Source organism: Marmota monax, unplaced genomic scaffold (genome assembly GCF_021218885.2).
Source record: "Marmota monax isolate L192 unplaced genomic scaffold, Marmota_monax_Labrador192_F-V1.1 WCK01_AAM20220418_F8-fsc00048, whole genome shotgun sequence".
Taxonomy (NCBI): Eukaryota; Metazoa; Chordata; class Mammalia; order Rodentia; family Sciuridae; genus Marmota; species Marmota monax.
In genome coordinates, this window is record NW_026694895.1 from 9768068 (window position 1) to 9780730 (window position 12663).

At 34.0% G+C, this 12663-nt stretch overlaps 2 protein-coding genes across 9 annotated transcripts in view; one reads left to right on the forward strand and one right to left on the reverse strand.

Moving 5' to 3' along the window:
* The window catches only part of Orc4 (origin recognition complex subunit 4), a 62915-nt gene extending 56696 nt beyond the window's left edge, over positions 1 to 6219 (forward strand). For all 4 annotated transcript variants that reach the window (XM_058573485.1, XM_058573484.1, XM_046426936.2 and 1 more), the window contains 4 exons: positions 3132 to 3240; positions 4015 to 4110; positions 4196 to 4263; positions 5782 to 6219. In XM_058573485.1, coding sequence (XP_058429468.1) covers positions 3132 to 3240; positions 4015 to 4110; positions 4196 to 4263; positions 5782 to 5970 — 462 coding nt within the window. In that variant the 3' untranslated portion in view covers positions 5971 to 6219. The remainder of the gene's footprint in view (positions 1 to 3131; positions 3241 to 4014; positions 4111 to 4195; positions 4264 to 5781) is intronic.
* Positions 6220 to 8525: 2306 nt separating this feature from the next.
* The window catches only part of Acvr2a (activin A receptor type 2A), an 84196-nt gene continuing 80058 nt past the window's right edge, over positions 8526 to 12663 (reverse strand). For all 5 annotated transcript variants that reach the window (XM_058573482.1, XM_058573481.1, XM_058573483.1 and 2 more), the window contains one exon: positions 8526 to 12241. In XM_058573482.1, coding sequence (XP_058429465.1) covers positions 12047 to 12241 — 195 coding nt within the window. In that variant the 3' untranslated portion in view covers positions 8526 to 12046. The remainder of the gene's footprint in view (positions 12242 to 12663) is intronic.

Below are 12663 nucleotides of genomic sequence, written 5' to 3' on the forward strand. Positions count from 1 at the left end.
AAAATGATTCCTTGGGATTTCCTATGCAGACAATAGCTTTCCATAAATAGAATCAGTTTTATTTTCCTATTTAATCCGTGTGGTTTTTCTTTTCTTGCCATATTGCTGTTGTAAGAACTCCTACCACTACGATGAGTAAGAGTTTTAAGACTAGACATCCTTCCATATTCCCAGTCATGTGATGTTATCTATAGTTTTTTAGTACATGCTCATTATCAAATTAATTATTCTAAATTAATTATGCTAAGAATTTATTATGACTGTGTCTTGGATTTTTGTCAAATGCTGGATTGGGTGATAATGAATGATCATGCAGTTTCTCTTTAGCTGTTGATACATTCGATTGTGTTGTTTTTTATTTTTTGTGTTTGGGTGGTTTTTTTTTTGTTTTTGTTTCTTTCTTTGTTTGTTTTATGTTGGACCAGTTTGCATACCTGGAATAAGTTCCATTTGGTCATGATCTTTCACTAAGGTGTATTGTGTCTTAACATCAGTGCACAAGTACTTAATTGTCCTGAAAGTTAAAGAACTTCTTTCACTAAGAGTATTTGTTATTACTCTGCTATTTAGAAAATTGTCGTGGCAGATACCTTTTAAGGAGAAAATTATTTTCTTGATCACTTTTAATAGTAGTAGAATAGTAATAATAATAGCAACCATCATTTATTGGTTAGCACATCTACCAAGTAATACTGTTGCTTTTCCTACATTATTTCTAAATTTTATAATAATCTTACTTTTTTTATACTTAGGTGTTTATTTTTGTCTTTAAAGAAATTGAGGTTCCTAGAGTTTAAATAACTTGCCCACAGCTAGTAGATGGCAAAGCCAGAACTTAACCCAAGGCTCTCTGGCTACAAGCTTTTTATTATATGGTTCTGCCATGTTTATTTATCATTTCTCTTTTCCCATTTCTGTTTTTATTCATAAAACTTCTCTTTTTTCCTATAAACTTTCCCTCTCATTGTTCTATCCCCGTCATTTTTAGCAATAGGCCTATTATGAAGAAATGTGTGGCATGTATATAGGTAGGTATTAGATATAGATTGATTTATGCCTCAATATTGTCAACATGAACAACCATTGTTCTGCAAGTTTCCTGTTGTCTCTTTTTCATTCATAGTAATTAATAGTGAGGTGCTCTGATATGCTTAGATCATCCTTTTAGTGATTATCTCTGTCTTAACTCTGCAAGCTCTTTTTGTATTATGGATTTATGTCTCCAGTAACCAGGGAAATGCAGGTAAAGGCTACAAGTAAACTTTCTTCTTTTTTTTTTTTTTTGCCAATCTGGTGAGTTTCATCAATAGAAAATGAATAATTGTGGGTATATACAATGGAATACACAGAAAAATGATTAGAATTAACACCTCGACATGGATAAATTTTCATAATTAAATGTTCATTGAAAAATGAGTTGTGAGACTACATAGTATTTACATAAAATTTGAAAATTACTCTTTTCTAGGGAATATATATACATGGAGTATGAATATAAAGATATGCATGGTTATTTTATGTGGTGAAGAGTAGAGAGTCCAATCAGGAGGAGGCAGGGTAGTCTTAGGTATTACATTATTCTCTGTTGTCTCTTTGTATATTAAGAACATATTTTTGTATATTAAGAACATATTTCAGGGGTAGAGTGCTTGCCTAGCACGTATAAGGCGGTGGGTTCAATCCTTAGCACCACATAAAAATAAGCAAGTAATGGTATTGTTTTTTTATTTTTTTGAATGCGATTTTTAAAATTTTTTATTTATTTTTTAATTATATATGACAACAGAATGCATTACAATTTTTATTATATAGAGAGCACAATTTTTCATATCTCTAGTTGTATACAAAGTATATTCACACCAATTCGTGCCTTCATACATGTACTTTGGATAATAATGTCCATTACATTCCACCATCATTTCTAACCCCATGGCCCCTCCCTTCCTTTCCCATCCCTCTGCCCTATCCCATGCTCCCCCTCCCTACCCCACTATGAATCATTCTCTTTATATCAGAGAAAACATTCAGCATTTGGTTTTTTGGGATTGGCTAATTTCACTTAGCATTATCTTCTCTGATGCCATCCATTTACCTGCAAATGCCATGCTTTTATTCTCTTATTGCTGAGTAATATTCCATTGTGTATATATGCCACATTTTTTTAATCCACTCATCTTTAGAAGGGCATCTGGGTTGGTTCCACAGTTTAGCTATTGTGAATTGTGCTGCTATAAACATTGATGTGGCTGTGTCCCTGTAGTATGCTGTTTTTAAGTCCTTTGGGTGTAGTCCTTTGTTAAAATGAAATAAATATTTTATATAAAAGAGGGTGGGGGAAAAAAGGGAGGGAGATCTTGGTGGCCCGGGCTGTACCCAGTAGGAGAATGAACTCCAAGGATTGCTAATCTCTGTTTAAACTAAAATACTTGTACCCTACTGACAATGGAGGTGTCTGATATATTGTATGGTACATACTATTAACTTTAGGTTGTAGTTTTCTTTCTTTGTTTCTTTTTGTAGTATTAGAGATTAAACGGGATGCTTAAGCACTGAGCTGCATCCTTAATCCTTCTTATGTTTTATTTTGAGAAATGGTCTGTGTTACCCAAGCTGCCTTAAAACTTGCAATCCTTCTGCCCTCAGCCTCCAGAGTCACTGGGGTTACTGGCAGGTGCCACTATACCCAACTATATTGTGTGTTGATTTTTATTTGCTAAATCTGCCAACCCTAAATATCTAAACTTTTATAAGAAAAACAAGTATTTACAGAAAAAAGCAGTAGGTGTTTAAAGGAGATCATTAGTTCAGGATTTGTGTTAGGTTTTGGGAAAGTAAACAAAAAGTACATGAGAATTGGACTCTGCTTTTTAAGTATTTTCTTTTGAAGAGTAAGTCATTATGATAAGTGGGAGGTGATAGCAGAATGCAGCAAACAATTTGTTATGCTTTTTGTTTATAAAGTTGTGTGTCATTAATTGAAATACTATATTTTAATAGAGCTAAATTTGAGAATACTTCTCCAGGTATTCATATCTACTCACCCATAAGAATAAACTACAAATTTAGCAGCCTTGTTCAGTGATATCCTCAAACTGCTGAAGTAATTGGTTGTCCGATTCACATTTCCCTAGATGCTGGCTTTAAGTCGAGTAACAGTATCACATCCATTTTTGACTGCAGCAGACTTAATGGAGGCAAACCAGCTTTGTAGCATGGATTCTAAAGCAAATATTGTGCATGGTGAGAAGCGTACTTTATAATCATTTGGGTTTTTTGTAGTTTTTTAAAGTTTGTGTGTTTAAGTATGTATTTTTCAAAATTATCATTAACATTGTTCACAGCACTTCATTTATAAACATTGTTCACAGCACTTTATTTATAAATACTTTAATATCCAGACAGCCTTTAACTCAGTCCTTTACAAGGTTATTATCACTTTTATTTAAAGTGAAGGAAACTTGACTCTGCCTCCCTTGTCCACTGAAAATCCAGATAATACTGTATTACTGAGGTTCTCAATTCACTAATTGCTGTTGAAGACCCTTTATTAGCATTGAAATCATTTATGTTTATTATCCCTTTTATAAATGCAGTGAGCATTCTCTCTGGAGGAGGGAAGGATAAACACAATTTTGAATAGTTTCCAGGAGTTTGGAATTCTCTGAGTAAATCTCATTCAAGGTCCTTTTGTGATTTGAAATCTCATAATAATCATAGTTTCTCATTGTTGTTTTACTGTGAGTGCTTGATATATTGTCTCTTTATGGCAGCTCTAAGTTTAGAAAGATTCTTACTTTGCAAATGCAAATAAAAAATATATCAGGTAAAATGATTTGCTTAAGTTTACATAGATAATAGTGAATGAAACACATTTGAAGTTAGAAAAATGACCTCTCCTTCCTCCATCCTTCAAAACCATGATCTTTCACTTTATTTACTCTTTGGAGACAGGTGTCTCAATCTTATATATCATTGAACTACATTTTTTGGTATGTTTCTCTTTTCCTATTACAGGTCTATCAGTCTTGGAAATCTGTCTTATAATAGCAATGAAACATTTAAATGATATCTATGAAGAGGAGCCCTTTAATTTTCAAATGGTCTATAATGGTGAGATGAGACTTTGGTAGTTTCTTTCTGACTTTCCCCTGATGCTTATTTAAAGATATTAATGTTGTCTTTGCCCTCTCTCCAGAATTTCAGAAGTTTGTTCAAAGAAAGGCCCATTCTGTGTATAATTTTGAGAAACCTGTTGTCATGAAGGTAAGATTTGGTTTACTGTTGTTTTCTTGCAGACAGGTGCCTTTTTTAGATACAGTTTGATTATATAGATCAAGGTTTCACTTTTGAGTTTTAAACGTTAGGTACTTACTGTAGAAATTTTTTTCAGACAAAAATTATCCAGAAATGAAATGAACGTTCAAGTCATTCTGAAGGCAGCCAGTTTGACAGTTTGTTGGACTGTGCTGCCCTCTGCTGTCTGTTGTTAGTATTTGCATTCTACTAAGGAGCTGTTTATTATAGTCTATCAAAACACATCAAATATAGTAACCCTGTCCTTTTCCAACCTGAGTTGGCTTTATAATTTCAGCAGTATAAGGAGACAAAAATGCAGACTAATGCCATTAAGAAACTTAATGGACAAAATCCTGTTATTTGGTGGTTTTTTAGTTTTCTGCGGACACAACATCTTTGTTTGTATGTGGTGCTGAGGATCGAACCCGGGCCGCACGCATGCCAGGCAAGCGCACTACTGTTTGAGCCACATCCTCAGCCCAATTCAATGATTTTTTAATACCCTAATATCTAAAACATCAAGTTTAGAAGAGACAGTAATATGTGAATATTAGAAGCAAGAAGAAGCAGACAGTGAAGGGCTCTATTAAGGTCAGGAAGATGGGTCTGGGGTTGTGGCTCAGCAGTAGAGTGTTCACCTACCCTGGGTTTGAGCCTCAGCACCACATATAAATAAATAAAAAAATAAAGGTATTGTGTCCAACTGCAACTAAAAAATTTTTTGAAAAAAGGGTCAGGAAGATGAACATGGAACAGAACTTGTTGACAGGTTTGACAGTCTCAGTGGCACTCTTCAAAGAATGTCCATGTCTGTACCATTCTGCAGAATCTAAACTAAAGGATCACCTAAATAGTCTTAGTATACTCACAGGAATTTCCTCCCTCCATCTTTATTACAGCTGTGCTTAACTTTTATACAGCAAAGTCTTACAGATAGCAGGAATAAAAAAAAAAAAATGCAAATTTGAGTAACCAGGTAATCAAGTCTTATCATATTCTTACACTTTTATAGAGAAGAAAACTAGAAACCCTTGTTAATTAAAATGCCACAGGAAGGGCCGTGGATGTAGCTCAAGGATAGAGTGGGTACTTAGCATGCATGAGGCCCTGTGTTCAATCTCTAGCACCAAAAAAGATGTACAGAAGGAACTATGATATAGAATGAAGTTAAGAACAAGACCTTGTTGTAAAGACTGAGTTAAAATTTGCCTTGTTTATATTCAACACTTTAGGAACAGATAACTGCACTGACACTGTTTTTACATAATATGAAGTTTTTATAGGATTGATAAAAGCTTTGTTTTTTGTTAATCCTTTGATTCCTATTGTGCTGGGGTTTTTTGTTGTTGTTGTTGTTGGGCTTTTTTTTTTTTTTTTTTTTTTTTTTTTGGCACTCAATTCCATGACCCACTAAACCCTATTTTCTGGGCTAACTTTGCTACTTTTTTCCCTTGTTCAACCTCAACTATTTGTTTCATCTTTCAGGCATTTGAACACTTACAACAATTAGAATTAATAAAGCCTATGGAAAGAACTTCAGTAAATTCACAGAGAGAGTACCAGCTGATGAAACTGCTTTTGGATAATACTCAAATTATGAATGCTCTGCAGAAATACCCCAATTGTCCTACAGATGTTAGGCAGTGGGCAACATCCTCATTAAGCTGGTTATGAACATGGCTTTCAGTATTTCAGGCATACATACATCTCCAAAGAACTAAAAGCTGTTGTCCTTTTAACAAGAAATGTTATTATATTCCTTTATATTTATAAAAATTTTTGTATTTATGAACTGTTGAACGTGTGATGTCTTAGCTCTGTGTCTTGCCTTTGAATCATGAGTATTTTTGTCATTTGTAATTCCAGTGATCAATTTAGATTGTCCTATAAGCAGTTCAAAAGAATAAAATGTGACTGCTCTAAGGATTGAATCAGGTGGTTATTTAACACTTGTTAAGCGTCTGTGTGGTCCATTTGAAGAGTTAATTCCTGCCAAGCAGCCTGATATTTTTACAAATCTTAAAAATCAGTAAAGAAACATAAGAATTGATGTGAATAAGTCGCCTTTTGGTTCCAGTAGTGGTATTGCATATTTTTTAAAATTTCTGTACATGTGTAAATTTTGGATTCTATCCAGACCTCAGTTCCTCTACTTCAGGAAATTGACAAGGTTAGCCAGAGGGTAGTTCACTTGGAAGAAAAAGGCCAAGGAACTTGACTATTTCTTTGCTCAACTTCTAAAAATGTGGTACTCTGACCATCTACATCAGAATCCCTTGTAGGATTTTTTTTAGATGTGCATTCTTGGATGTGCCGTAGTCAAAGAGGATCAGAATTTGCCTGTTGAACAATTATTGTCAGAGATTCCTGGAAAATTTTTCTTACAGATATTGGACAGTGTTGGACAGCATTAGCTGAATATTTATTTCAAAAAGTAAGAATGTCAGTTAAAGGATTGCCTTATAGATTCAAGAATCCAGGAACTAACACAGATTTATGTTTAAAATGAAATGTAATAAGCACTGAAGAAGTAATAGTAACTTCCTTTGTTCAAAAAGTATTTGCTTACATATCATGTCATGGGAAAATGTTTATAAGACATTCCCTATTCTTGTGCAATGTATAACCATTTAACTGTCAGAAGCCGTATGAGATTTAGGTACTGTTATTTACAGATAAGGAAAGTCACAGAATAGTGGCAGTGTCCAGAATCATACAGGTTGGGAATGACCAACAGACCCTCCTGGAGTTCAACTCAGGTTGATTTGACACCAGAGCCCATGTTACAGTGGGTTCCTTAACCAGTTGTTAAAAGTATGCTCTAATGAACAATTCCCCTGGGTTTTAGGAAGTCTCAAGAGTGGAGTATATAATTTTTGTGGATAAAAGTTAGCACTTCCAATAGTTACAACCTATTCTTTTGCATACACTTTCCTTCCCTCCAAAAAATTAAGCCCTTTAAATCTTCAGATTTCTCATTTACTTTTCAGCAATGTCTCATTAAGACTAAGGCATGCATACTGGTTCTGTGCCATCGTACATGAATTTCTAGCTCATTTGCCAAAATACTTAAAACAGTAGCATTACTATTATTACTAGAGGGAAGAATTTTAAGCTTTATTTTTCCCTTTGAAAATTTTTCTGAACTATGTGAAGAAAGTATTGTCCACCTTAAAGAGTGAGCCTAATGAAATGATGTGAGCATTCCTAATTTTTATTAGGTTTTCATGCCACTTGAAAGCTGAGAGACCTCATGTGCTTTCCTGGCTGTGTAAAAACTATAGAAGATCCATCAACAACAAGGTACATAGAGTTAAAAACTAAGAGGCAATAAGTGATTGTAGTAAAATATGACAGTTAAAAGCAAATGGCAGGGGGACTAGCAGAAATATTATACAAGTGATATGGCTACATCTCAAAGGCATTTTTGTGGGGAAACTTGATTTCATAAACTGGTTAACTACATAAGTGAAACAAAAACCAAATCTGAAAAGCTCTAGGAAAAAAAAAAAAACAACTTTTAAAAAACAATGTAAAACTTAGAAGCATAGCTTAAAGATGCCTATATTATTTCTTAGGAGGAATTATAGCAAAAACAAAACTCAAAACTTCCCTCAATCATCAGATTGAAAAGCAAATGAAGAGTTTTATTTCAGAGCAATATTAACTTATTATATTCCTTCCCAAGTGGCCCACCAAAAAACCTTGTTCAAAGACCTGATTCAACCTGGGTTAGTAAGAAATTAAAACCCATGTTATCTAAATTTTTATTGTAATGCCATTTGTGTCAAAAGAATAATATCGGGTTCCTGAAGATTCCGTTTTTTGGAAGAGCATGCTTTGGAAAGTTCAGTCTTTTAAGAGAATTCACGCACATCCCACCATGGTTTGCATTTTCATTTGGTTTAGAAGGCACTGCAGTTTCTGTCAAACCACCATTACCTAAGTGCTGCCCTTTCCTTCCTTTTTATCCTAAAAAAAACTGAATCTGTTGGAATGAACAGTTATACAATGCCAACAGGCCTCTGGCTGCCTAATGCTGGCAGGTCCACCATATATACTTGGGTGCAAATACAGTCTGTTTAGATAAAGGAGGAGAATGCTACAAACCTCCTTTCACAACTATCCCCATTCTTGCAGTTCTTAAGGCGGAAGCCTCACAATAAATTACAAAGCTACCATTCCCCTCTTTAAGAACATAGCTAAAGAAAAACTGCATATGCAAATCATACCATATTCACTTTTTTATTTAACTTGGGGATTGAATGGGGATAGCATACATTTTATTTTTACAATATTTAACAATCACTTAACCAAGATGGGGTTTTACTGGGGGAGGAGGGTTTGCGTGTGTGTTGTTTTTAACTTTCTGTTAAATAAATACTTGCAGAAAAAAATAGCAAGTATGTGCCCAAAACACTGACAAGAAATACAGAGTAAAGCTAAAATAATTGCTCACCAATATTTTGAGAGGTAACAAATAGGGATGTGGGTTGAGACTGCATAAAAAACGTACTGCTGGTTGAATATCTGAGGTAAATGATGTTCAATCAAGATGCTACTTGTATCATTTTGCCCAAAAATTTTAAATTATTTTATGCACATTATACCAAATGTTCCTAAAAAGTAATTTTTCAAAAAGTAAAAAAGACAAACTGGAAAATATCTATGATGAAGCATTTTTTAAAAAACAGTAATCAGTTTATTCCACTAAACTACCATCTGACCAGTTTTTCCCAACCATCTACATTTTACTTAAATGTAGTTGTTGGTCAGGGGCAAGGAAAGGGGCAAAAGAGAGAGTCTTTAATTTCATGATTATGATTCTATTCCTAAATTCCAAAGGTGTTGGTGTTTTTCCTGATTGTATTTTCAAAAGGTCACCATGAAAGATAGTGCAAGGTCATGGGACCAACACTTGTGAGGCACAGTCTCTTTTCTGGAATTCACAAGGTACCTGTAATAAAAACATCCAAACAAGAATCACACATCACATGCTAAAAACTTCCTAGCATCTAAAATACATACAAGATCTCTGCAGGGCATAGACTTCAAATAAAGCCAAACACTGGTTAATCCATCAGTCCTATGGCAGTTAATCATAAAGGATTTTTTACAAGGGAAATCTGGGTAAGGTGAAAAGTGAGTGAGAGCAGCACTTCTGATAGGTATCAGAAAGGCAAAGAACAAGACATCATGAGGAGCACCATACACACGAGGAAAAGTTATTGGAGTGTGGGGGGGGGGTCTTAGTTTACTTCCAAATAAATCACCATTTTTTTCATCCTTTGATCTTTTTTCCAGTATCCCTAGCTTAAATTTTAACTTGCCCCCTCTACACTGATTATAAACCAATGCCCTGCAAAAAGAAAGTTTTAGTAAGATTACGTATCAGGACAAGCAGTCACTGGAACATTCTTTCTTTACTGCTTATAAAAAGATTTTCTAAATATATATTTTCAGAAGGATACAAGTTTTAAAATTGGTTAAACTTAAGTACAATACCCAGAATTTGTTTAAAAAAAAATGTAACATGAAGACAAAATGTTTTATATTGTGAATAACTGGTCTTATAAAATTTATCTCTAGTATTCTCATAAGCCAAACATTCATATTATCCCTTTTTTTAAAGTTTTAAAAGGGTTAAATGCTTACAACAGGTAGAAATCTGTCTTTAAATTAACTCTTTTCTTGATTGCACATTTTCCATATTTTCCCCTTGTTTAGTTTCCAGATGGAAGAAAACCCAAGTCAAGAAGTTGAGAGGGGCCAAGTACTTTTTGAAATGGTAAACACTGAAATGGGAATTCTTAGGAATACAGTGAAACCTTGGGTACACACACGATATAAAAACATAAACAGATCTGTATGGGATGTGACACACAGACAAGAATGCTATTACTCTCCTTTTCCTCCCTGTTTAGAGTCTGTTGGCCTATGTTTTGTGTATAAATAATAATTTATTCTTCCCAGAGATTAAGTGCATTTTACATGTAAAATGTAGTGTACTGTGTGGTTAAATAACCATTTGAAGATAATGTATTCACAGTAAGCTCCTGATAGTGACATGTAAAAAATCTGTTTTTAAAGTTTATGTATGGATTTCAAAATGATCTGACAAAAAGTATAGCATAATCCTGGCTATTTCTTGGCTAGTAATCTAGAAATTCAGGAAATTAATGTTTTACTTTGGCCTATATAAGTAAGTTTCAAGAAGCATCCAATTATACTCCAATGCAGTATTGTTTGAAAAAGAACTTTGGCACCTACCTACCATCAATTCCATTTTCTTAGCAAGGATAAGGCATGAACTATCCTAAATTAATATCCAAGTTAGTTGTAAAAGCAATTTGGGAGAGAAGGCTAAGCTATGTTACCTACATCAACACTGGTTACCTCTAAATGTCATTGCATATTTTTTAAGTTATAACTTTGTTATCCCTGATTGGTTTTAAAGCAGTAACATCTGAAATCTGTGCTTAAAGTTAATTAATATCTCTGTCCTAAGATAATTCTTTACATATCACAGACGTCAAATATTACTCTGACAAGATGGCACCAAGCAGAAGTGATAAAAGTTACAAGTCTCAAAGCAGAGAGTGAGGAATTCTGGGTAATGACACTTCCTGAGGTGGTCCTAAGACAGTGATAAAGAATATCCCACACACTGTTTTGGTGAAAAGAAAAACACTACAGTTTTACATATATAAATAGGAAAAAACAAAAGACTTTTAAAAGATAAAAAAGAGCTTTCCAGTGTCATAGCTCATTTAAAAAAATTTAAATCATGCTTTAAATTTTTCAAATACTCATTCCCCAAACACAGCACACCTTTAAAAAAAAAAAAAATACTTAGGTACGAATGCAATATTTTGGGATATGGATATAAGATGAAGCTTTAAAATACGGTAAGGGGGAAATGACACCATTTTTTTCATTTCAAAAAACACTTTTCCCTAAGTTACAAGCCAGCACAAGAAAAGCTAAAACACTGTTTTACGAATGGCCACTTACTATTGGCACTAAGCACAGCTTACTTTTTTTTTTTTCTTAAATAACACAGTGAATTTGTGATACCTTGTTACAAAACATGGATCCATTTATTATTCAAATTTGTTAGTGTTTTCAATTTTATAATTTAGCAACCGTGGAACTGAGGTATACCTTGTTGAGAGGGAGGTTAAAGTAATGCTTGGAAGCCTCTTTACTGTACCCCACTTTGATGACTTTGTTTATGTACACAGAACAGCAGCACACTAAACATTCACAAGCTGTGTCATATTGGCATTACAATAGTCATTTATAGAAACAACAGCAAATGCAATAAAAACAAGTTACCCTTTTTAAAATCTGAAATGAAAAGTTTTTGATTTAAAAAAAATAGCAGTAGTTCATTTAGGAATTAGTGTCTTCTGACAGACATTAAGAAATCTGATGTCAGTTTTCAACACTTGATTAGCCAGATCCAAAAGATCCTTGATTTGGAGAGGGCCACATTCTTCATGTACATTTTCTCAAAAGTTTCTTTATAAAGTTTGCAATTTTTCTCTTAGCCTCATGTCCTTCACGTCTGTGCTGCAGGCAATGCAGTAGTCTCCCAGAGCCACATTTTTCAACAAGGGGCTGCTTTCTTATATTTCCAGGAGGCATCCTACTCATTTCACACAGAAAATAAAACTGTAAGCAGTTTGTTAGCTTAGCAGCTCCAGTTCAGAGTCCCACTGCTCAGTGTGTACAGATGATGCAACCATCATAGACTAGATTCTTTGGGAGGAAAGTCAACATTTGTCACCATCGTGACCACTGTTACAATGTCCTCTGTAGTAATGATATTTGTGAGTCTCTGCATCTGGGTAATTCTTTCACCTACACATCCTGCTGATAACCTGGCTTCTGCATCATGATCCCAACATTCTTCTATCGTTTCACAGAGCATCGCCATTCCCTAAGAGGAGAAAAACATGGTCAAACACCACAACAATTGTTTCTATTAGAAATTACAGTAAAATTTTCATAAACTGTTTTTTGTAGGCCAAGGAAGTTTCAAGATTACCAAAGTATCATATTATTTAACATTCTTTTTTTTACTGATGATATGCAAGTCCATGAAAGAGAAGCACAAAGAAGAAAATATTTAAGTACTGGACACTACTACAACAGGAATATTTTTTAATTCCAAAAATTCCTATCCATTTTTCATAAACAGGATCATTTCAATGCAACCTTGAACTACACTCAAAAGCAAGGGTAATGGAGGTTATACTATTTTTCATCTTTTTCTTAGCTAATATCAGCATTTCCATCTTGAAATTTAATACAAAATTAGAAGGTGATCCTTCAGGATCTCTACCTGGCTTTATCCACATT